At 45.4% G+C, this 24507-nt stretch overlaps 1 protein-coding gene and 1 long non-coding RNA gene across 11 annotated transcripts; one reads left to right on the top strand and one right to left on the bottom strand.

The window, feature by feature from the left end:
• Positions 1 to 3052: 3052 nt before the first annotated feature.
• LOC102390572 (zinc finger protein 568) lies at positions 3053 to 23421 on the bottom strand. Of its 10 annotated transcripts, XM_044936230.2 has the most exons (9): positions 23163 to 23413; positions 18957 to 19146; positions 18763 to 18870; positions 18346 to 18449; positions 13722 to 13850; positions 10909 to 10951; positions 7676 to 7802; positions 7162 to 7257; positions 3053 to 5542 (listed from the first exon to the last, which is right to left on the bottom strand). In XM_044936230.2, exons 6-9 carry the CDS (start codon positions 10915 to 10917, stop codon positions 4959 to 4961), a joined length of 816 nt encoding a protein of 271 aa, XP_044792165.1. In that variant the 5' UTR covers positions 10918 to 10951; positions 13722 to 13850; positions 18346 to 18449; positions 18763 to 18870; positions 18957 to 19146; positions 23163 to 23413; the 3' UTR covers positions 3053 to 4958. The 10 variants fall into 10 exon arrangements, 6 of the variants coding, with proteins under 6 accessions (XP_044792165.1, XP_044792164.1, XP_044792167.1 ...); XM_044936229.2 differs by lacking the exon at positions 18763 to 18870 and having other exon boundaries at positions 23163 to 23403; XM_044936232.2 differs by lacking the exon at positions 18763 to 18870 and having other exon boundaries at positions 3053 to 5539; positions 23163 to 23403.
• On the top strand, positions 5749 to 8594 carry LOC112581730. Its single transcript, XR_003106317.2, has 2 exons — positions 5749 to 5808; positions 8497 to 8594. It is a non-coding gene; the product is annotated as an uncharacterized LOC112581730 (long non-coding RNA).
• Positions 23422 to 24507: the final 1086 nt, after the last annotated feature.

Here is a 24507-nt window from a genome sequence, read left to right as displayed (position 1 = left end):
CTGGTTCAAGCCATTCACCAAAATAAGCTTCAAATTACCACACTTGTACTCATACTGCTTTGTGCTGCTTTTTTCCATCTATGAAAATCCCTTGTATAATTCAGCAGTAAGTCCCATCATCATACCTGCTGTAGACTGAATGTGTCCCCCCTACCCTGCAATTCACATGTTGAAAACTGCTCCCCATTATTAGTCTGTTATTAGGAGGTGGGGGATCTCTAGAGTTGATGAGGTCATGAAGGTGGAGACTTCATAAATCAGATTAGTGCCTTTATGAAAGAGACCCAGGGACTTCCCTGGTGGTCCAGTGGCTAAGGATCCACACTTCCCATACAAGGAGCCCAGGTTTGTCGATCCCTGGTCAGGGAACTAGATTCCACGTGCTGCAACTAAATATCCCATATGCCGCAATGAAGACCCAATGCAGCCAAATAAGTAAATAAAAATAATTTTAAAATAAAATGTTTTTTTTTTAAAGAGAGAGAGACCCCGAAGAGCTCTGTATTTGTCTTTCTCTGTCTGGCTTACTTCACTTAGTATGATCATATCTAGATTACAGAAAACAATGTTACCAAAGAGAAAAGCAGAGGGTGGTTGGTGGGGGTGGGTGGGTATAAATTAGGAGTTTGGGATTAACAAATACACACCTACTATACATAAGATAGATAACCAACAAGTACCTACTGTATAGCAGGGGAACTCAATGCAATATTCTGTAATGACCTATAAGGAAAAAGAATCTGAAAAATAGACCTATAACTGAACCACGTTGTTATACACCTGAAACACAACATTGTAAACCAATTTTACTTCAATTTAAAAAAGAGAGGAGGACATGAGGAAGAGACTAAAAAAGAAAGAAAGAAAGAAAAAAAAAACAACGATCTTATGGAAGGGTTCCCTGGCTATCTGTCTGTGCCAGCTCTATTCTTACCTTCTGCTTCTCTGAGGCCAGTGCTCAGGAACCTGAGGCACACAGGAAGCCCCCTCCCACAATTCTTCCCCAAATCCTACAGCTGTGAGGAAGTCCTCACTCCAGAGATGCTGAGGGACGGCCATTCTAACAGCCTGATGTCTGCAGCTGATTGCTTTCAGTGCATCTCCTGGGATTGGGTTAGTCCCAAGGGCCACCAGCGGGCCTGTTATCCAGGCTGCCTGAGATGAGAGTGTTGGCCACCGCTGAGGAAGCCCTGGTCCTTGACAGGGGGTCAAGGGTATTGGAGCTGTATAGATGCTGAGCACGGGTGGCTGCAGCTGCTTTGGAGCCAAGATGAGTCCATGTGGGGAGCCAGCCTGCATTTGCTAATGATGGTCCTCCATCCCTGGGTTCTTTTTTTTTTTTTTAATATCTATTTCTTTGACTTCACCAGGTCTTAGTTGCAGCATATGGGATTTAGTTCCCTGACCAGGGATTGAACCTGGGCCCCCTGAATTGGGAGCTCGGGGTCTTAGCCACTGGACCACCAGGAGGTCCCCTTATTTCTTTAAGAAGGTTATGTATCGTGGGTCTTTGGCTGAATTCCATGGTGCAGAGTAGCAGCACCTCTTCTCCCCCTCCTGCTGTACAAAGTCTTTCAGAATATTTTGAATCTTGAGACACATCAGGTTTCAATTTTCAGTTTATTTATTTATTGAGAGATAACTGACACATAACATCACATTGGTTTCAGGCATACAATGATTCGAGATTTGTATACATTGAGAAAGTATCACAATAGCTCTAGTTAACATCACTTCATGTAGCTGCCAAATTTTATTTTCTAGTAATGAGAACGTTCAAGGTTTACTCTCTTAGCAGCTTTCAAAGATGCAATCCAGGTCCAGATTTTGGCTTCTAATTCTCTATTACCTGCCACTCCCACTCCCCACCCACGATTTGGCCTTAGAGGTGTAACCAAAGGGCTTCCCAGGTGGCACTAGTGGTAAAGAATCCACCTGCCAATGCAGGAGACTCAGGAGACTCAGGTTCAATCCCTAGGAAGATCCCCTGGAGGAAGGCATGGCAACCCATGCCAGTATTCTTGCCTGGAGAATCCCACGGACAGAGGAGCCTGGCAGGGTACAGTCCCAAAGAGTCACAGCTGAGCAACTGGGTGACACATATTGCCATAAAGGTCTGCAGCGGGCTCCCTGGCAACCAGACTCATAGGAGGCCGCTTTCCCTCAGGGTGGTCCCATCAGCCCCAGCAGGATTAGGGTCACCCCCACCAGGGCAGAGGCTGCAGGGTCCCCACAGCTAGGACCTCAGAGCCTGGAACCCATGCTTTGGTGAGTTGGTGGTTCTGGGCACTGAGCACTCCAGCCCTCACCTGTCCTGACAGGACCTTTCGGAAAACCGAGGCCAGCTCTGCTATTGGTCGACAGCTGGGTCTGCGCCTGAAATGGGGAAACACACTCCAAGTCTAACATTCGCTGGGGGAGTTCACCCTCTGTGGGGCGGTAACAGGCAGGAGACACACCCCTAGCCCCTCAAACCAGCCCCCAAGAGCAGTGTTCCAGGGGGATTCTGGGGCACCTGCACTTGGGGGTTGGGAGGTGGCAGCACAGGGGGCCCCCCAGATGGAACATCCCATCTGGGGGAGCCCTGGAGCTCTCACAGCTGAAAGGCATTTCTCCAGTACCCAGTTGCAAGACTGTTCCCATTGTCAATTGTTACCATCTTGTTCCCAGGTGTCAAGACTCTGTTAAATTAACACTTGTTAAGGGGCTTCCCTGGTGGCTCAGATGGTAAAGCATCTACCTGCAATGCAGGAGACCCGGGTTTGATCCCTGGGCCAGGAAGATCCCCTGGAGAAGGAAACAGCTACCCAGTCCAGCATTCTTGCCTGGAAAATCCCATGGTCAGAGTAGCCTGATAGGTTACAGTCCATGGGGTCACAACGAGTCAGACACGACTAAGAGACTTCACTAAGTGGAGCACAGGGTGCAAGACGATGAGTGTGTTAAACAACAGACCACAGAGAAATTGAAATAGACTCGTTTAACACTCACAGGGCCTGGACTGAGTCCACAGTATGCCTGGAGGGGAGGTCAAGATGGAGTGCAGACAGACTGGACTTGGCACACATGCCTTTATTAGGATCCACAGGAGACATGCTCTGGGGTTGCTGGGTTAGGACCATATCAGTCAATTCAAACCCACAGAGCAGGGTTCTGATGAGCTCACAGGGTGCCGGCTAAGAGGCGTAAGGCACACAGACATTGGGAGGCAGGCTGCTGATCATAAGGGCTGAAGTCACACCAGGGACTTATGTCTGCTCGTGGCCTATCGCTGCCATTGGGCATGTCCTTGTTTGACGGGCTACTATTATCAGCTTAAGGTCCCTGCAGCCTCTTGACCAAATATGATGGATGACGAGGCAGCAATACCAGAGAGCAATGTAGCTAAACTCTCAACAGATATACATTGAGTACATCTAGATGTGAATATTTCTAATTACTCAGCTAGGCATATATTGCATGTATATACATATGCATATTTACACATATATACTGCACGCATATATGCATGCTAATGCATGTCTTTTGTTGAATCTGAGCCAATACATATTTGAAGTCTCACTTTTCTTTTAGTGGAACGTTTTTCACTTTAGATGGTCCACTATAATGCCAGAAAAGGGAGCCCCAACCTTGCACATTTAACATGACTTATGAACTAGATGACAGAGATGAGGGTACCTCATGAAGTTGCTGGCTTCCTGATCCAAGGGGTGCTCTGTAATATCTGCCAGCAAACAAAAAACCAAAAGGTATGTGGTACTGTGTATGGACTTCTGGTTGAATAGTAAATTTGGAATGTTCCAGTTATAACATATATTAAAGACAAAAGGGTGTAATTAGTGTGGAAACTCTTGATAGATGTCATCCTCCATATTATGGTATCTATATCTACAAGTTCACAATTGTGTTCAAATATAAATGCAATTCAAAGTAAAATTATTTTTATGGAACATGTCCAGGAACATAGCCCCTGTATACCCCTGGGATTGTTCTGTGCCTCATTCAGCCTTATTCAATATGCTGTCTTAACGGTTTAACTTATTCATTGACTTCAGACTTCAACAGCCATAGTTACTATGAGACACAGATACACTTCATAATTAAGTTTATCCTATAAAACTAAATCCCTCTACAGAGTCATTACCCTTCTTAGTTTTAAGAGAATAAGCTTTTCGGTACTTCCCTGGTGGGTCCAGTGGTTAAGATTCTGCACTTCCAATGCAGGACATACGATTTTGATCCCTGGTCAGGCAACTAAGATCCTACATGCCATGGTGGTGTGGCAAAAAGATTTAAAAATTTAAAAAATAATAAGCTTTTCCTGATTCTCTAAATTGTTAGGGTTTCGCTTTGGTATGACGCTCTGCCCACAGTTAGCCCTGGACTTTCCAGCGAAGGGGTTTTCCACGTTCACAAAGTCCACAGGGTCTTCATTCCTCAGTGTGCTGGGAATTCGTGATGAAAGCCTTGTCTCACCCTGTCCATACAGCTTCTCCCGGGTGTGAATCCTGTGGTGTCGGAGGAGGTTTGCCTCCTGGGCGAAGGTCTTCCCGCAGGCAGAGCACTCGTAGGGCCTCCTGCCCATGTGGGTCCTCTCGTGGATGAGGAGGCAAGAGTTCTGCAAGAAGGCCTTGCCGCACTGGTAGGGTTTCTCTCCCGTGTGCATCCTCTGATGGAGGATGAGCTGCGACTTCCGGAAGGAGGCCTTGCCGCACCGGCCGCACCCGTAGGGCTTCTCCCCGGTGTGCGCTGTCTGATGGATGATCAGGCAGGACATCTGGGACAAGTACTTCCCACACGCTGGGCAACCATAGGGCTTCTCTCCCGTGTGACATCTGTGGTATTCGATGAGGCGCGACTTGTGGGAGAAGATCTCCTCACAGCCGGAACACTTGTAAGGCTTCTCTCCAGTCAGAACGGCCTGGGGGGTGCACAAGTTCGTCTCCCCCAAGAGCTTTCTAAGGCATTTCCTGTTTCGGCGGCATTTCCGGTCCGCCAGCTTTCCCGGATGTTTGCCGGGGCGGACCGCCTCCCCCCTGGAACTTCCGCCCTGAGGGTGGCTGTTCCCTGTGGACTCGGTGACGGGTGATGAGTCTTGACTTGCGGGAGAGGCCCTTCCCGCCTGCGGTGCGTTTGCGGGGTTCCTCACTACCGTGGGCTCCTTGGTCGGCATTAAGGGCTTGGGCACGGCTCACAGCTTCTCGGCACCGGTTACAGTGGCGTGGGCGCGCCCCGGCACAGGGAGGGTCCAGCTTCGAGTAGAGAAACAGGTTCCCCTGTGCGTCGTATTCGAACCTCCTCCTCGCAAGGTACGCGCTGGGAGTGACAGTGACGTCCGCCTTGCCCGGCAAGGCGGCGCCGCACGACTCACACCGAGGGGCCTGTTGTTCTGAAGGGACGACGTCTGTCTCCTGAGGGGTGTTTTTTCCAACCGTGTTAGGTGCGTGGTGCCCTTCTGGGGTCAGTTGTTTGTTGTCTGGGAGTTCTACTTGCTTCAGAGGTTCCTCTCCGTGTTCCCGTTGCCTATCAACTTGGGAAACTTCTAGGGAAAAAAAACAATAAGGTCACAGACGTGTTTATCTTTCCAGGAGCACCATGAAAGTGTTGGTCACTCAGTCGTGTCTGACTCTGCCACCCCATGGACTACCGTAGTTCGCCCTACTCCTCTGTCCAAGGGATTCTTCAGGCAAGAATACTGGAGTTGGTTGCCATTCCCTTCTCCAGGGGATCTTCCCGACCCAGGGGTCGAACCTTGGTCTCTTGCATTGCAAGCAGTTTCTTTACCAACTGAGCCTTCAGGAGCACACGGTAGGACTAAACTATTTCAGAAACGTTTGGGAAAAAATAAAAAGTAAAACTTTTTTTAAAAAGTAGTGTTTGGAAGGAGGACTAACTTTGTGGTTTCAAACCTGAGTGCCCATATTAAATTATGATAATCCTATTCCTACTACACACACTTCCTACTCCCTTGGCTGATCTTTCCCAGCAGAATTTTCTGGGGTGGGACCAGCCAGGGGCATTTTTAAAGCTTCCCCAGTGATTCTGCTGCACACCCCTGATTAAAAACAACCACCTTGAATGGATACTTGATAAAGGATCCTTGTCCTAGAAGGGAGAAAGGGTTAGTTGATATACATTATGTGTATCCTGCAGAAACAAGGGTGAATAAAACAAAGGCTCTGCTCCCCACGGGAATACACTGAGATGGGGGAAAAGCTTTAGTTATAACCTATCGGACAAAATAGGGACAGGTTATCGATACATGCATGGTCTTGAAAGATGAATTTAAAGTCATATAAAAGATAGCAAATACATTTTTTGAGGCATTTCAAAGTGAAGCAGAGAAAACTATTTTAGAAAACTAAAATAAAAATGAGTGATACAGGAATTCTCTGGCAGTCCAGTGGTGAAGACTCTGCTTCCACTGCAGGGGGCATGGGTTTGATCCCTGATCTGGGGACTAAGATCCTGCATGCCACACATCATGGCCAAAAAAAAAAAAAATGCTGCTGCTGCTACGTCGCTTCAGTCATGTCCGACTCTGTGTGACCCCATAGACGGCAGCCCACCAGGCTCCCCCGTCCATGGAATTCTCCAGGCAAGAATACTGGAGTGGGTTGCCATTTCCTTCTCCAATGCATGAAAGTGAAAAGTGAAAGTGAAGTCGCTCAGTCGTGCCCAACTCTTAGCGACCCCATGGACTACAGCCCACCAGGCTCCTCCGTCCATGGGATTTTCCAGGCAAGAGCACTGGAGTGGGGTGCCATTGCCTTCTCCTAAAATAGGACAAATCTACACATATCTGAGAGCTTGAGAAAGCCTGTGTCATAACCAGGGAGACAAGTGCAAGCCTAAAGATTCTAGAGAAAGACTGAGAAAGCAAGGTCTTAGAAGAGGGTGGCAGAGTAGAAAGAAATAATAAATTTTAAAAGAATGTCTTTCTCTAAAATCCATGGGAGGGCAAGTGATCATGCAGTGACGTGATGGGTACAGGTAGCAGAAATCATTTGGGCATCTCAAGGTCTTCGGCCAGCTGTCCACAGTTCCTTGCAAAGATTCAAGGCTTTTAACACAGTTGCCTGAAATAAAAAATCAGAGATTCTGCTTTGTGACCTTCTGGGACCCCATGTCTTCTGTCCCCCTGCACACTGGTTCTCTCACCTGGAAAGCTCCATCTCAGGATCTCTTCCTCTTCCATCCACGGCTCTTGCCCCTGCTCCAATCTGGAGATCACAGCTGGTTTGGTGACTTGACATCCTGTTCACGAGAAACAGTTACAACATTTATCCTGAGGGACTCCCCTAGTGGTCCAGTGGTTAAGACTCCATGCTGCCAATGCAGGGAGATGGGTTTGATCCCTGGTTATGGAATGAAGATCCCACATGCCTTGTGGCATGGCCAAAAGATTATTTTAAAAAAGAGTTTTATGCTGAGCCACCTGGGACACCCAAGGAAGCTGAAGGCTCAGGCCGCACAATGAATATTTACCTCTCAGCCAAAGAAGAGCTGTTTCACTTGGGAGGAAAATTCACCAATAATCCAGGTGAGATTAGAACAGGACTTGATGACTGAAACCCCAGGACAAACATTTTGAGTGCTTAAGGGGTCTTATGTAACTGGAAAGGAAGGAGCTCAGACATAAGCAGGGGTGGGGGGAACTGGAAACCTTCCTCACCCACGAAGACCAGGTGGCTGTAGTTCTCCAGCATCACATCCCGGTACAGGGTCCTCTGTGTAGGGTCCAGCTCCTGCCACTCCTTACGGGTGAAGCCCACAGCCACGTCTCTGAATGACAAGGACCCCTGGAACAGCACATTCCTGATTAATCTGGAGTGCTCGGCACAGGGTATTACGGCAGAGGTGTAGAGGAGACAGATCTTACCACCTTCAGAGGGCAGGTTTCCCCATGTTCAGTTACATAGGAAGCTTAGCATGTCCCTAACTTTGTACTGCATTTTGTGGGAGAGAAAAAAAAATCATTAGAAAGTGTCTGCCTTCTGGATCTCTATTCATCCATCCATCCATCCATCCTTCCATTTAGAGAGCAAGCATCGGTGGGGGACCAGGTATGTTACTGGTGTTCTGCGTGATGCTTGGGGTTGAAAGCTGAATGCCACAGTGCTCCTGTTCAAGGGCGCTTGTTGCCTGGCGGCATGAGATGAATGTAAGAGACTGCTGTATGGTAACAATACACTGAAGGCTATGATGTAAGGACATTTAAGTACAGGACACGAAGACAGCCGCCAGATTCAACATCCTGACGTTAAGCTTCATTGGCGTTTGTAGATGAGCAGAATCATGAAAAATCAAGCGTGTTCTGATGTTGGAAAGATATTCCTATCAAGAAGCATGACCCAAGAAGTCATGGGGAAATTTTGTAGGAAGTAGGAATAAATTGGGAATGATAGTATAGAGGTGTGTGTATAAGGGGGGTATTTTGGGGGGTGGCGGGCAGAGGGATCAGATCATGGAACAAATGACGTTTTTTTCCTGCAGGCAAGAGGGTCTCCATCACAGCACTTAAGAAGGGGAGCTACAAAAGACAATCTGATGTAGATGATTGCTGTATCACGAGGTGGGAATCACGGAGAGAATAAATAAAATTCAGGCACAGTTATAATCATCAACATGAGATACAGGCAAAGTTAAGGTGGTAACAAGAGGAAAGCAGAGAAAGGAAAGCAGAGAAAGGAATCCATGTATACAGGTATAGTTTTCATTCTTTTTTAATTTTTAAAATTTGTTGACTGCACTGCGTGGTATGTGGAATCTTAGGTTCCTGACCAGGGATGGAACCTGTACCCCCTGCATTGGAAGCATAGTCTTAACCACTGGACCAAGGAAGCTCCAGTTTTCATCCTTTTTAAATATCACATCTTCAAAACTTGGTGTGTATTTTCCACTTAAAGTACATCTCATTTAGACACAGTTTTCAATTTCACTTTGGTGAAATGTAGTCCTATGAAAACAAAGTTGTGTTTCCTGAAAAAATATTTTACTCTGAAGTTTTTAAATTGAAATATAGTGTAAAAATTCAAATCCACAGTCACATTAACCACACTTTGAATGCTCGGTATCTACCTGTGGTTACTGGCTACCATGATGCATGTCTGTGTGTGCGAGTACACTCAGTCATCTCTGGACCCCATGGACTGTAGCCCACCAGGCTCCCCTGTCCATGGGATTTTTCAGGCAAGAATCATGGAGTGGGTTATCGTTTCCTTCTCCAGCCATTATGGACAGTGCATGTCTAGAACGCATCAACACTACTGGATTCCTCTGCTGGGGATTTGCTATTGGCAGATAAAACTGGTTTAATTATTAAGGGCCAGTTCTAGGACTGTCTGTCTCTCTGCATTAAGATCCCAACTCCATCACCTAATGGATTTTAATATCTCTAGCCTCGGTTTGTTCAGCTGTAGAATGGAGGAAGGGATTAATGATACCATCTCACAGGTTTATTCATGCAATAATATACTAAAAACAGAGACCACGTAAGTGCTCAGCAGATACACTTACAAGCTTTATTGTTGTTTTTATCACACATAACCCTAACAGGGAGATCCCTGAACTAGAAACCTGTGAATGCTTGTCTTCCTGGCGTGGACCGCTGTGATGTTTATCTACCAGGTCTCATCTTCCTCCCTTCCCTGCCCCCCACCCCCACTTCAAGCACGTGGTGCTCCTGGGAGCTCCCCTTTGCAGACTCAGCCCCTCAGCCCTTGAACTAAGCTGAACCGATCCCAACCTTTCCCAAAGATATTTCCAACTGAGGAAGGAGACTTGGTCCCACTCTGTGGCAGAATTCGTAAATGTGTGCTGTGGGAGCCCTATTTCTGGTCATGTGGATAAGTTGATATGAGAAAAGGAGTCATGGAAACAAGGGAGACCCCTAGTGAAATCTGGGTCCCTGGGCAGAACATTCCAAGTCCCAGTGGCACGCCTGCTCTTCCCACAGCTTGGGGTGCTGCCTCGAGCCTGTCTTTGTCCTCAACTAGCTCTGGGTCTCAGGCTTTGTAACTTCCGGGACTCTGACCAGCGTACTTCAAGTTCATGCATCCTCGGAGCCTGGGGTAAAGAGGGAGGCCCTTTAGGACTGGAGGCATTTGACGGCAATAGAATACATGATGTTGTGATGTCTGAAGAAAGATATGGATGGCCACTGAGAAAGGACACAAGTGGGGTTAAGGGCAGTGGCTGAGGTTAAAGTCACAGAGAGAGGAGGCAGGACAGCTCAGACCATCTCCCCCGCCCCTGCTGAAGCTTGGAGCTGTTCAGGCTCTATCTGTGTCCAGAATTATTAGAAACAGCAGTTCAAAGAACATACCACTCATCCGTTTGTTCCTCTGAATCATGGAGTGTTTTATCTAGGTCAGTGTGAACCCTAATAAGGCTGTTTATGTAGACCTGAGTATTCTGACTCCCTGCAACAACTGTAATCACAGAATTTCTATATTGATCTAGTACATACTTGATACTGTGAGGGCAGGGGAAACTCACAGGAGATCTGCTGTTGCATTTATTTGAATGTTGTTGTTATTGAGGACCCTGCCTATTACATCTGACGTGTGAAGACCCATCACATAAATGTCTAAATACCCTGGAAAGCTTTATGTTCCCTGAGAGGGTGATATGTTTGTCCCAGACAACACAAGTCATATATTGGATGGAATCTGTCTTTTTAAAGTGACAGACATGTTAGACACAAGTTTAGAGGGCAGCTAATAACTCCAGCAGCCTGTGTAGTGTGCCTGCCCTGCCCTCCGCATGGCCTTGATCTTGCATTATCTTCCTGTTTTCACTGGTCCTGATTTCTGTTGGCATTGTGTTTTACTGGACGAATTCTTTTCAGCATCCTGAAATCCATGGGAAAATGAAAAGCACGGTGTAAAGAAGTGCCACACTCACCTGGCACATGGTCCTTCCTTGCTGGTCTGGGAAAAGCAGACACCTGTGGAGGCAGAGATCGGGGTGGGAAGGAGAGGACATGAGAGGCCAGCCTTGCCTCCAGCCTCAGAATCAACTGCTCTAACACCCCAGCCACAGGGTGGCAGGGGCTCCTCCCAAGAACCCCGTTTATCAGAGCGAAGCCCGCACCTTGGAATGTGATGGGGACCTGACCTTGAGGTTTGAATTTGAACTATTCTTCTGCTTAACAGAATATACATCTCTGCGTCTCAGTCATCACCATGCAGTTCACTACCCTCCCCCGCCATCACCCAGAAATTTAATTCATAGAAATTTATTCTGCAGAAACAGTCATGAGTTTGGGCAAAGATTTAGCGGCCAAGATATTTATTACAATTTGGTAAAACTCCAAAAAAGCAGACATAACTAAATATCCAACTATAGAGTACTAATTAAATGAATATACCACAGCCAAAGGGAAATAGACATGATGTAGCTAATAAAATCATAGAAGACTATTTATGATAGTATACTGGCAACTGAAAAAGGTGGTTGAAAGCATCTTGAACTGTCTCCCCCGCACCCCACACACACAGAATAATCTCTGAAATGATGTAGGACAAAATGCAAGTAGTAGTTAGCTTTGTATAGTTGGATAATAACCATTTGTACCTTTTTCTTTTTACTTAGATGAATTTTCTAAGCTTTTCTATGACAAACAGGCATTTCGTATATCATCATGTCTTTTAAATTATTATTCTAAAAATATCTGTAGCCTACTAATCTCCTAACCCAAAGCTTCTATCACCGGGTGTTGAGGAAATCCACAGGGAAAAAATGGAAATGGGTACCAGAAGGCAGAGTCCATTCAGTATCACTCAGCCAAGCAACTGGAAGTCTATTAACCTGGGGTGCTTGGTTCTATCTGTGGATCCTGCTACATTTTGTTCGGTTCTCCTCTCATGGCTGCAGTTTGTCAACAGTCACGTTTATTACTGAGACCTGTCCTGGCTCAACTGTGCCGACTCCTGCACAGGAAATGGTCCTGGTCAGGCTCTGCCACTTACCAAATACGGGACAAGATCTGATGGCTTCTCCTGAGCCCTCCTCCTCCTTTCCTCATTTTCCCAGGGAACAGGAACACGAAGGTTCAGGAGCAAATTTACTGTAGCTGGAAGCATCAACTGGACCCCACACCTATCTCTCTCCTGGTCCTACGTATGTTCCTACTCAGGACAGAGACACACTGGAGTTTGATCCAAGAATTCTGCAGAGATACTAAAACTCTAGAATGACAGGAAACTCCATAAAGAATTCTGAGGGTGTTGTGTTTTTTTTTTAATAAATAAATGGAGGCTACTGAACTGTTGAAAAATAAGAGACTAGTTGATAAATTATGATACAAATTAAAGCATGCTAAGCTATGAATCAACATAAAATAGTATAAATATTTGAGATGGAATGATCTTCCAACAATACCAGCAAGTGGAAAAAAGCAGGGCACATAGCATGTGATTCAGAGATGGGTAACAGAGGAGGAAGGCAGAGGTCCGATGATGCAGCAGGAATCGAGGAATGCCACGGCCGGCCGGCAAGCCTCCAGGAGCTTGGAGAGAGGCCTGGGGCAGGTCCCGCTGGCCTCCAGCGCTGGGCAAGATTCAGCGTCTGTTGTGTAAACCACTAGGCTTGCGATGCTTTGTCATGGCAGCCCCAGGAAGCACACTGGGAAAGGCAGGCCGGACCATCTGGGTCAAAAGCCTGGGTCAGAAACCCTCTATGCTCTGTGGCCTATGACCTGCCACCCCATTTCCTGCTTCTTTATCATAGAATGGGTTTTCATAAACATATCAAGAAAAAACTTACGTAGAAAACAGGCAAAATGTTAACAGTGGTTACCTTTGCATCATAGGATTTGTTTTCTAAGTTTTTCAACAGTAAAATGTGCTCATTGTTTAAAACTTACGTATTTCATAAAAATTTACATGTATCATCTTACTGGGTCCTCTCTCCATGACCTCCTATCAGAGTCCTGCACCCAGAGGAGCTGAAATCCATGAGAAGGTCTGAAGGGGTGGAGCGTGGGGAGGGGCAGTGTTTAGCAAGGGCGCCGCCAGGCCTCCTCCGGACAGGAGCCCTGGCTGCTAGTGCTGGCTTGGCCTCTAGTAAGCTGGGTGGCCCTGAACACCCCTCTCATGCCTGTTTCCTTTCGTCTTTAACAGGAGAAGGAAAAACGAAATACATTTAAGAAAGCAAAGTCTGGGCCTTGACTCCACTAGGAGGGAAGGTTATGGGTTACGAGAAATCAGGTATGGAGGTGACATCAGATGACAAGCTAGAAATCTAGCTGGATGGACAGCAGAGAATGAAGTAAACGCAGATGAGTGGAGAGAAATTGGTGGCTGGGGTGGGAGGGGGGCGGGTTGTCACCCTCAGAACCATGGGAGGCCCTTCCCTCCAAGTTCATGCTTCTCACACACTAAGGCAGGAGACCCCCTCTCCTCCTGGAAATCTTCCCCCGAGACCGAATCCTAGATGATCCCCTAAGGCAATGACATCACCCAATTCTGCCTGCAAGAGGGTCCCAGGCTGCTCTTAGGGGCCTTTTCAGGGTTCGGCGGCTGCCCCACATGGTGAGCCTCCAACTTCAGCCCTAAGCTACCAAGTGGGATAAGAAGGGGATCCCTCTTTCCAAGGAGAAGGCTGCTCCCTGGGTCACCTTTCTTAGGAGAGTTATTCTAATTTGGGACGCCTGGCATTTGAGGCCTGGGGCATGTTCTGAGCACTAAAGCTCTGCTCTCCTGCTGAGAACTTACCGTCAGCTGGAGGCTCAGCTCTGGCCTCCGAGACTCTCTAGCGGTAGAAACAAGCTTGACTATGCAGACAGGACCAAGCCGCCTTGGCTACAGTCTGATTCTAAGCCTTTGCAAAGACACTAAGAAAACCTGGAAATAAACAGATGAGGTGGTGAGACTCATGTAAAAACATTGGCAGGACACTTCATCTCTGAGTTGGCAATGGATGGGGGCAGGAGAGGAGAGACATGGAAAGGGAGGACCCCAGGAGCCCGGCCATCGTCTCTGGCTTTGGAGGTAGGTGTGAGTGTGAGAAGATGCTGAGGGACGACCTCAGCCCAGAGCAGGCAGCAGGGCAGGGTTTCCAGCCCAGACGGCCAGAAACCCACTTCCCCTGACTCTGCACACCAGGAGCGGACTCTCCCCAGAAGCCCTGGAGAAGAGGCCAGCCTGTCCAGCATCTTGATTTTGTTTTGGAAACCCGAGCAGAGTGCGTGGCCGTTGCACTGGGTCACATGGCCTCAGAACTGTGAGCTACTCTAAATCACTGAATTGGTGGTGATCTGTGACAGATAGAGAGGAGGAACACAGGGCGGAGCTGGAGATCACACGGAGACTCCCCTGGGCCAGAGGCAGTGGGAACACAGGAAGCCCCATCCTTCCAGAAATTTCTCTCCTGAAGAACAAAAGTCCTATGTTGCTGGAGGAAGGGTTAGTAAAACCCTTTTGTTGCACCCAGATCATGGGTAATACCTACCACATGTGGCAGGAGGAAGAAGCAGCAGGAAAAGAAAACCCTATCCCTGTGGGCGAGGGGCAGAAATAGGTCCTAGGCTCAGACTATTAGCACCTCCTACTGTTACTGAAACACAAGTCCATGCCCTCAACACACAATGAGGCAAACAATCCCAAAATGTCAAGAGTTTGGAACTGAGGAAGCCCCGGAGAAGAGGCATTCAAGGAGATGGGTGGCTTATGCCTTAAAAACCCCAAACTCCTCAAAAGCTCTCAGCAAAGCCCTTTCCTAGGAAAGGTGAGGAAGGAGCACGGTTAGTTGATGCAGACTTCTCGGCATCACATCCTTTGTCCTTGAGGTCAGGTAACCATGTTCCTCTAAGTCTCTACCAAACGAATGTTACTCTTTGTCCTGACAAGAAAAGGCCAGGTCACCAGGCACAATGCTTGCCCTCTGAGGTCCCAGTCCTGGCTAAGGAGAAGAGAGAGCTCAGAGGGTGGCCCCCTAAGGGCCAGAGCCTCAGACCCTGCCCAGCTGTCATTGCTGAAGGTGCCAGGCGCCCAGGACCCAGCAAGCCCTCAGCTGCCCAGTTGGCAGGGACCACGTCTCGAAGACTGTGTCTCATGCTATTCAGTCAGAGCCGGGGATGGGGGAGAGGGTCACTGCCACCTCAAGGCCTGGGCCTGGCTAGGGGGTGGCCTTGGGGAGGGCCCTGGAGCCTATTCCCTGGGCCCCCCGGCTCACCTGCGGGTCTGAGCTTGGGTGAGCTGGAGGGCCCCCTGGAGAAGGCAAGAATACACCTCTTACCTCACTCTCTACCTGATGAGCATCAGTCCACCAACCATTGGCTGAATCACCCCCTAACACTGCCGTCATTGACAGCTGGCTGCTTGGAGGCAGGGCCCACTGCTGTGCTGACCAGTGGGTGAGCAGGACCAGTAACTCCCTATTACACTACCTCCGTGGGAGAGACATATCCCCAGGGCCCAGGGCCCTCCTAAAACTGAGAGGGAAAGAGCACCCTGCTCTTCCTCCCCGGTCAGCCAGCACAAGGAGCAGACGGGGAGCACCAGCAGGAGGAGAGAGTCAAGGGGGGGAGGCCGGCGGTGGGAGGAGTGGGGAACCAGTAAGTAACCAGCCAGCTCTAAGCCAGAGCAGAGACCCATGATAACCATAGCAACAAGAAATGCCAGCTCTGCGCAACTCACAACTCCTGTCCTCCCAGCTCCAATACAGAAACAGCCCAGCAGAAGTCTCCCACACACAATGTCTGGCATTCATTTAAAAAATTAGGAGACAGACAAAAATCTAGAAAGAACAACCCACCAGAAGGAGACAAAGCAATGACCCGAAGCCAGCTCGATCCTGGGTCCAGTGTGCCCCAGCAAATACACATGAGGCAGGTTAAATGCACAAAAACACTGACTGGACACAACGAGGAGAAACTGACAAGTCGTGACAGCAAAAAGATTTTAGTATATACTTTTAGAAACGAAGATCTAGGATACAAAAAAAATAGCATACGATGTGAATACACAAAAGCTTGACATTGGATCAGACAGTGAACTCAATAGTTAGAGAATATACATTTTTAAAAGTGCCATCTGATATAGTTATAAAATTGACAAGCTGAAAAAAAAAATCTCAACAAACCTTTAAAAAAAATCAATATTGCATAAATGCTACTCTCTAAACAAAAAAGTAATAAAATTAGAAAATAAAAAGAATGCAAAGATATTTACAACAATGACTACAAAAATACTACATACCAAAATTGGTGGATATTTAAAAACACATATTTAAAGGAAATTTACAACCCTAAGACAGGCATTAAATTAATGGAAATGGATAACATACAAATGCAGGAAGCTAGCACAGAAAAGAATAAACTCAAAAGATGTTTTAAAAAAGAAATGAACAAGTATGAAAAGAAATTTTAGAAGAAAAGAAATAATTAAGCACATATTTTTTAAAAAATCCTGCCCCAAATGTATTACCTGAATCTAATCATGACAAAACATCAAACTTAAATTAAGGAACAATCATAACTGGCCTGTATTCTTCAAAACTGTCAATGCTTTAATAGTCTCCAGATTAAAGGAGACCAAAGTGGGGAGGGGGTTGCAATGTGTGATACTAGATTTTCTTTAGCTAGAAAAGGTACTACTGAGACAACTAGTAAAATGTAAGATCCATGGGTTAGACAATGGCATTATACCAATGCTAATTTCTTGATTATACTGTGGTTATGTGACAGAATGCCCTTGTTTGGGGGACATGCACATTAAAGTATTCACACACAAATATATAGAGGAGGGAGGAAAAGCAGGATAAAGCAAATTGTCATATAAATTAGCCAAAGATGTCCTCTGAAGATTGGCCCCTGGGTTGTTTGTTTCTTCACAGCTGTCTGAGATCTCTAGTTCAAAAGACCAGCAGCCCCAAACTCAGATATCAACACATGTGAATGTTTTAAACACAGTCCAGATACCAGCGCATCTGTAGTCATTTAGAAGTTGCACACTTTACCCGCCCTGTGAAACCGCACCCAGTTTCGGGTGGTGCTTGTTCAGTTGCTTAAGCTGTGTCCAACTCTTTGCCACCCCATGGACTATAGCCTGCCAGGCTCCTTTGTCCATGGGAATTTCCCGGCAAGAATACTGGAGTGGGTTGCCATTTCCTTCTCCACTGGACCATGTTTTGTCAGAACTCTCCACTATAACTCCTCCGTCTTGGGTGGCCCTGCACGGCATGGCTTATAGCTTCACTGAGTTACACAAACTCCTTCGCCGTGAGTGGCTATAAAAATATAAAGACCCTAAGTGGCTTTATATACCCCAGGGGTTCCCTTATTCTCCTCTCCTTTGGGAAACGGCCTCTGGGCCCTAGCCTCTAGGTGGTCTCATGCTGAAAGAGGCCCCCTTATCCCTCATACGCATGCATAAATAATGTCATTGTGCTCCTGCAATTCATGGTTACATCTTTTTCCTTAACTGGCTCCAAAATCCCTCTGGAACCTCCTATACGAATGTGGCAAAATGTTAGGGAATTTAGATGAAATCTATTTAGGAATTATTTGTACTATTCTATTATGACTTTAATTCTGAAATTGTGCCCAAATGAAAAATTAAACAAAAAATGAAATTCAACTCTTGGAAAGGATTTATTACAACTAATAAAATAATTGTTTTGTATTTTAAACTAATAAAAGACTAACTGCAGGCAGGACTGATCAAAAAAAGAGTGGGCAAAAAAGAAACAATTTTTGGACTTGAAAAAGGAGACAATTACAGATATACCGAAGTTTTCTTTTAATTAGGTGAGTACTACAAATTAATGCCATAAACTGAAATTAAATTGGACAACTTTCCAGAAAATATATAAATTACTCAAATTGACAAAGCAACAGAAAACCAAATAAACCACTAAACTTTACATGAAATGTATCCATACTCAAAAATACACCCATCAAAGAAACATTAGATCCAATCAAATTCCAGTCAAGATTTTTGCAATGGCTCCTCCATAGCACCCAACCTAGCAGTACCCCCTCGGCTTAAGCCTCTTACCTTTGGTATGCTGTTCCCTCATCTGGGAGTACCCTTTTGCATCTTTCCACCTAGCAGACCTTACTGAAGTCTGATCTTCAGTCCCGCCTCCCCCAGTAGGAACCTCCCTCCCTCCGGTGGGGGTTGGAGGTGGGTCCGTTCATTCATTAGAGATATCGGGGCACTCACACCTAGAGGGACCCTTATCTGTTTACCTGACTGACATGTCCATAAGTCTTTGGCCGCGGATGGGACCCGGTGTTCCCCCAGGGCCAGACACTCTAAAGACTGACACTGTAGACTTCTGAAACAACAGTCATTTCATAGCCTTCCTTAATTGCCCTCATAGCTCAGCGCCTACCCTCGGCTGGATGTAGGGTCCGCAGGAGTTGGGCGGGGGAGCGGTGTCAGAAGAGACTTTCCTCACCCACAGGAGGTCTGGGCACCCAGGTGGAGTTCAGGGATCTGGGTAGGCAGAGAAACTCCAAGTTAAACATCAGAAACAAATCCACCGTCAGGAAAAAGGGGCGACCGTGCGAGGGCGAGCTAGTTCCCAGCTCTTTGGGCTAATGCTATCACTACTGTGTCCTAGAGTAGCTCCCTGTGGATGGTGGGCTCAGACGAGGCTGAGCTGCTGCAGATCAGAGAAGCAGTGAAACCCAGCCAGCCTGCGGCCCCTACCTCGGACCAGACAGAAACCTTGACCCCCCTAAGAAGACATCGGATGGAGCGACCCCGCACGGAGCACCCCCTCCCAGTGCCCGCCTGGTTTTGCAACCGTGGATTCCGTCACGTGAGTCCCTTCTACAGCCAGGAGCCGAGGGAAACACCAGTCCGAGGTGCCGCGGAGACCTCAAAACCGGCCAGGTCCGAGGTGCTCTCAAGTCTGAAGATCACAAGACCACCCATGTCCGAAAATGCGCAGATCTGAGTCGAGCCCCCCCCCCCCCACCCCTGCTCTGCGTAGGCAACCTGGACGAGGATGGAACTACAACTCCCGGCAGGCTCCGCGGCAAGGCCCTTCCGGTCAGCCTGAGTGAGGCACTTCGCGCACGGGGGTGGCTGGCGTGGGCAGGTACACGTGGCAAGAGGAGGCATGTCGCGTGGCAGGTCCAGTGGTTAAGACTCCTTGCTGCCAATGCAGGAGGCGCAGGTTCTATCCCTGGTGAAGGAAGTAAGACCCCACATGTCCCATGGCGGGCCAGAAAAAAAAAAAAAAAAATGGAATGCTGACCTACCATCCCCATGATCTACCCAAGAAATCAACTCCTTGAACTACAGTAAAAAGCCTAGGAAGCCAGGCCACTACCTCTAGCCAACCTCCAGGAAGCTAAGCAGTTACTTTTATAGAAGTCAGCTCCAAATGACCAGGACTTCATCAATTACTGAGTTTCCCTAGCTTTTGTTGTTGCTGGTGGTGGTGTTCAGTCCCTAAGGCCTGTCTGACTCTTTCTGACCTCATGGACTGTAGCATGCCAGGCTCCTCTGGCCTCCATTATCTCCTGGAATTTGCACAAATTCATGTCCATTGAGTTGATGTTGTTATCTAACCATCTTATCCTCTGCTACCTGTTTATCCTTTTGCCTTAAATCTTTCCCAGATCAGGGTCTTTTCCAATGAGTTGGCGCTTCACATCAGGTGTCCAAAGTGTTGGAGTTTCACCTTCAGCATCTGTCCTTCTAATGAATATTCAGGGTTGAGTTCCTTTAGGGTTGAGTGGTTTGATCTTCTTCCAGTCCAAGGGACTCTCAAGAGTCTTCTCCAGCACCACAGTTCGAAAGTATCAGTTCTTCTGCACTCAGCCTTCCTTATGGTCCAACTCTTATATCCATACATGACTACTAGAAAAACCATAGGTTTGACTACACAGACCTTTGTCAGCATAGTGATGTCTTTGCCTTTTAATATGCTGTCCTGGTTTGTCATAGCTTTTCTTCCAAGGAGCAAGTGTCTTTTAATTTCATGGCTGCAGTCACCATCTACAGTGATTTTGTAGCCCAAGAAAAGAAAGTCTGTCACTGTTTCCATTGTTTCCCTATCTGTTTGCCATGAAGTGATGGGACTGGATGCCATGATCTTTGTTTTTTGAATGTTGAGTTTCGAGCCAGCTTTTTCCCTCTCTCCTTAACCCTCGTCAAGAGGCTCTTTAGTTCCACTTCATTTTCTGCCATCAGAGTGGTATCATCTGCATATCTGAGGTTGTTGATATTTCTGCTGGCAACCTTGATTCCAGCTATGATTCATCCAATCCAGAATTTCCCATGATGTACTATGCATGTAAGTTAAATACTATGCAGGGTGACAATATGCAGCCTGTTGTACTTCTTTCCCAATTTTGAGCCAGTCCATTATTCTATGTCCGGTTCTGTTACTTCTTGACTTGCATACAAGTTTCTCACGAGACAGGTAAGGTGGCCCGGTATTCTCATCTCTTTAAGAATTTTCCACAGTTTGTTGTGATTCATACAGTCAACGGCTTTAGTGTAGTCAATGAAACAGAAGTAGATGTTTTCCTGGAATTCCCTTGCTTTCTCTATGATCCAACAAATGTTGGCAATTTAATCTTTGGTTCCTCTGCTTTTTCTAAACCCAGATTGTACATCTGGAAGTTCTCGGTTCACATACTGCTGAAGCTTAGCTTGAAGGATTTTGAGTGTTACCTTGCTAGCATGTGAAATGAGCGGAATTGTATGGTATTTTGAAATTCTTTGGCATTACCATTCGCTCGGATTGGAGTGAAAACTGATCTTTTCCAGTCCTGTCCCCACAGAAATCTCAAAAACAACAGAATGATCTCAGTTCATTTCCAAGGCAAACCATTCAACATCATGGTAATCTAAGTCTATACTCCTTTCCTCTGATAAGCTCTGAATAAACAGCCTGGCCTGTTCTTACCTGGTTGGTTTTCATTTATTTTCAAAGATGCAGTCAATGGTAAATACTTTTCTGCACATTCTGCATATTTTGACTAGCTACGGTATTGTGTGGCTTCCCTCATTATTTGCCATTAAAATGTATTATTCAAAATTCGCTAAGTGAAAGTAAGAAGAATTTAAACTTAAAATGATGCTTTTCAGAAAGAAGAGCTTTCTGATTCTTAGAGCTGTTGAAAAGTGTAATACGTTTCAGGCAGAGGGTCATTTTGGAAGAAAATTTTCCTCTGTGATTGTGTAGTTATGTGCTGGTCAGCACTAGTAGCCACTAACTACCTTTGACTACTGAGTATTTGAAAGGTGGCTAGTCCAGAATACTGGAGTGGGTTGCCATTTCCTCCTCCAGGGGATCTTCCTGACCCAGGGATCGAACCCACATCTCTTGTATCTCCTGCATTAGCAGGAGATTCTTTACCACTAGTGCCACCTGGGAAGCCCAAGTCTAAATTAAAATGTGCTTTAATTGTAAAATACCATGAATTTTGGAGACTTGGTACAAAAAATATGAATAGAAAATATCTCATTAGCATATTTACAATAACTATATGCTGAAGGAACAATGTTTTGGACATACTGAGTTAAATAAAACTACTAAAATTTAAAATAAAATGATGCTTTTCATATGCATCTAACATTTATACTGCTAAAGTCACTAAATCTTAAAATTTTAGAGTATCCTGTATTACATAATAGTGTTAATAAACTTGACTTATTTTACAGTGTTGCTAGAATTGCCTGTAGAGTTTGAAAAACCAAATATGATATTGGTCTAAAACAGATATTCTCTATGACACATATACTCTGTGTGTGTGTGTGTTTGTAAGTATGTATGTATTGGAGGAGGATGTTAGGGGTAAGGAATGTCATGATGTGATTATGAAAAACCTATTAATTATCATTTAAGCTACTTACTAATATGTTCAAATAGTAAGGTTCATATCAGCCTGTTTTTATTATTGAATAAAATGCATAAGAACTTTTAAAATATATCATTAGATTCAGTTCATGCTCTTTTTGAAAAAAAAGAGAAAAGTAATCTTATTCTTTTGTAACATGGAATTGCTTTTCCTTTTGTTTCTAATTCTTGTATTAGATTTGGACATCAGGGATTTGAGTCCTTTGCAGATTCAGCTACATAGCTTTCTATTAATAGCTTTTAGTTTGTTTTAGGGAGAATTATAAACAATAGAAATCATCTCCTTAAAAAAGTTTGAAAAGACTCATTTGCAAGCCTTCTGAGTATAGAACCTTTTACAGGATAATTGAGGGTTTTATGTCTTTTGTTTTTCTCTTCCTGTTTAATTGACTTCGGTAATATATTTTTCCTTCCAAACTTCTTTTAATTCAGTACATTCAAGTTATTTACCGTTTCTATTACTTTGAATTATTTAAAATTTCCAGATGTATTTCTAGAGAATTTTCCAAGAATTAGTATCTCTTTTGTATTGATCAACACAACCAGAGATTTCTCACTTATTTTTCCCCAAAGAGATAACATTAGATTTATTATTTTTTTCTTTTGAGAATAAACCTGTTAAAGCTATCACCTTCTCACATCAAGATTCCATGGAAAGTAGTTTAAAATAGATGGGAAAGGGACCAAAAAATAAAATAAGTAAATTTTTTTAAATAAATAATTTATTGAATTTGTTACAATATTGCTTCTGTTGTTTATGTTCTGATTTTTTGGTCTTGAGACATGATTTAACAATTAACCAATTACAGCACAGTTAATACAATGCCAACACTAAAAAAAAAAGTCCCAGACTTCAGTAATATGAACCCTTGTTATCATTAAGCTTCAACAGAGAAATCAATGTCCCATAATAAAATCTCCTCTTAGAGAAACTGAAATTACTAAATCTCTTATTCTTAATTTCAAAGAAAACTCTGCAAAATCCCATTCATGTGGGTCTCAGGTGCCTAGATAAAATTTGTATTCCTTCTTTTAAAACCTGCCCTGTCTTCCATTAAAATTAATGTTTTCTTCAATATCTCCAGAGGTGGACTAATTCTCCCCCAAGCTTTGTGTTCCCACTTGTGTTCCCAACAAGTCAACTGTTTATCTTAAAAACACATGGCAGCTGTAAGGAGCTTAGAAGTCACCACTCTATCCACACAAGTAAAAAGCAAAACAAACTGATAAATCAACAGTCTTAGAGTCATCAGAAAAATGAGGTCACAGGGCAAACAACTGCCCCCCAAAATTGGAAAGACAGGCGAATATAGGGAATCACAACTTACCAGAGCAGAAATCTCCATGTGGACCAATCCAGGGTAAGAAAACCTAAGCCGTAATTGATAAATTGCTGGAGGCTTAGTGGAGACAAGTGTGGAACTCAGAGTCTCCAGGGAGGTCCCCACACTTCTGTGAGTTTTACCTCCAGAGCTTGACCAGTTTCTCAAGGTGAAGATAGGAGAAAAATCGCCTCATACCTCCTGCAGGGGAAGGGGAGTGACGTGGCCATTTTAAATACACCAGAGCATTCTGGTTTTCTTAACAAGGTCTGCCCTCAGGAGAAACTAGTTAACCAGAGAAACTAGTTAACTCAGATTCTTTATCATCTGAACCACCAGGCTTCCCTGGGTCGGGAAGACCCCTGAAGTAGGAAATGGCAACCCACTCCAGTATTTTTACCTGGGAAATCCCATGGACAGAGGAGCCTGGTGTGTGACAATCCATGGGGTTGCAAAGAGTCAGACACAACTTAGTGACTGAACAACGAATTATTATATTATTAAATGCCAATTTATAGCAGGGTTTTCTGGGTTTTGTTTTCCATGCTTCAGGGCTTGTGAGGTCTTAGTTCCCCTGCCAGGAGTCGAACTCATGCCCTAGGCAGTGAAAGCACAGAGTCCTAACCACTGGACCACCAGAGAATTCCTTACAGCAGGTTTTTTTAACCCATTATATCATGTTCATATAGTCAAAGCTATAATTTTTCCAGTAGTCATGTACAGACATAAGAGTTGGACCATAAAGAAGGCTGCTTGCCAAAGAATTGATGCTTTCAGACTGTGGTGCTGAGGAAGACTCCTGAGAGTCCCTTGGACTGCAACCAGTCAGTCCTAAAGAAAATCAGTCCTGAATATTCATTGGAAAGACTGATGCTGAAGCTGAAACTCCAATTCTTTGGCCACCTGATGCGAAAAGCTGACTCATTGGAAAAGACCCTGTGATGCTGGGAAAGACTGAGGGTGGGAGGAGAAGGGGACAACAGAGGACAAGATGGTTGGATAGCATCACCAACTAAATGAACATGAGTTTGAGCAAACTCCGGGACATGGTGAACGACAGTGAAGCCTGGTGTGCTACAGTCCATGGGGTCACCAAGAATCAGACATGACTTAGCAACTGAACAATAATCAGTACAGAGGTTTCCCTCAGATCCCTTTGACTCAATCTCCACCCCTCTTTGCATCACAAGTCTGACATTTTTTGGAGCACTCAAGCTTTCTGGGTCTCTCTACTTGCTGGTAGGTCTCTCTACTTGCTGGTGGGTGTCTGAACAAGCCATCTAACCCTCACACCACCAGGCACCTGTGAAATAGCAATCCCCCTTCTACCCAGGAGCTAGCTTTCTGAAGA

Source organism: Bubalus bubalis, chromosome 24 (assembly GCF_019923935.1).
Source record: "Bubalus bubalis isolate 160015118507 breed Murrah chromosome 24, NDDB_SH_1, whole genome shotgun sequence".
Taxonomy (NCBI): domain Eukaryota; kingdom Metazoa; phylum Chordata; class Mammalia; order Artiodactyla; family Bovidae; genus Bubalus; species Bubalus bubalis.
The sequence above is the reverse complement of the archived record's forward strand: the minus strand, read 5'-3'. Positions and strand labels throughout refer to the sequence as shown.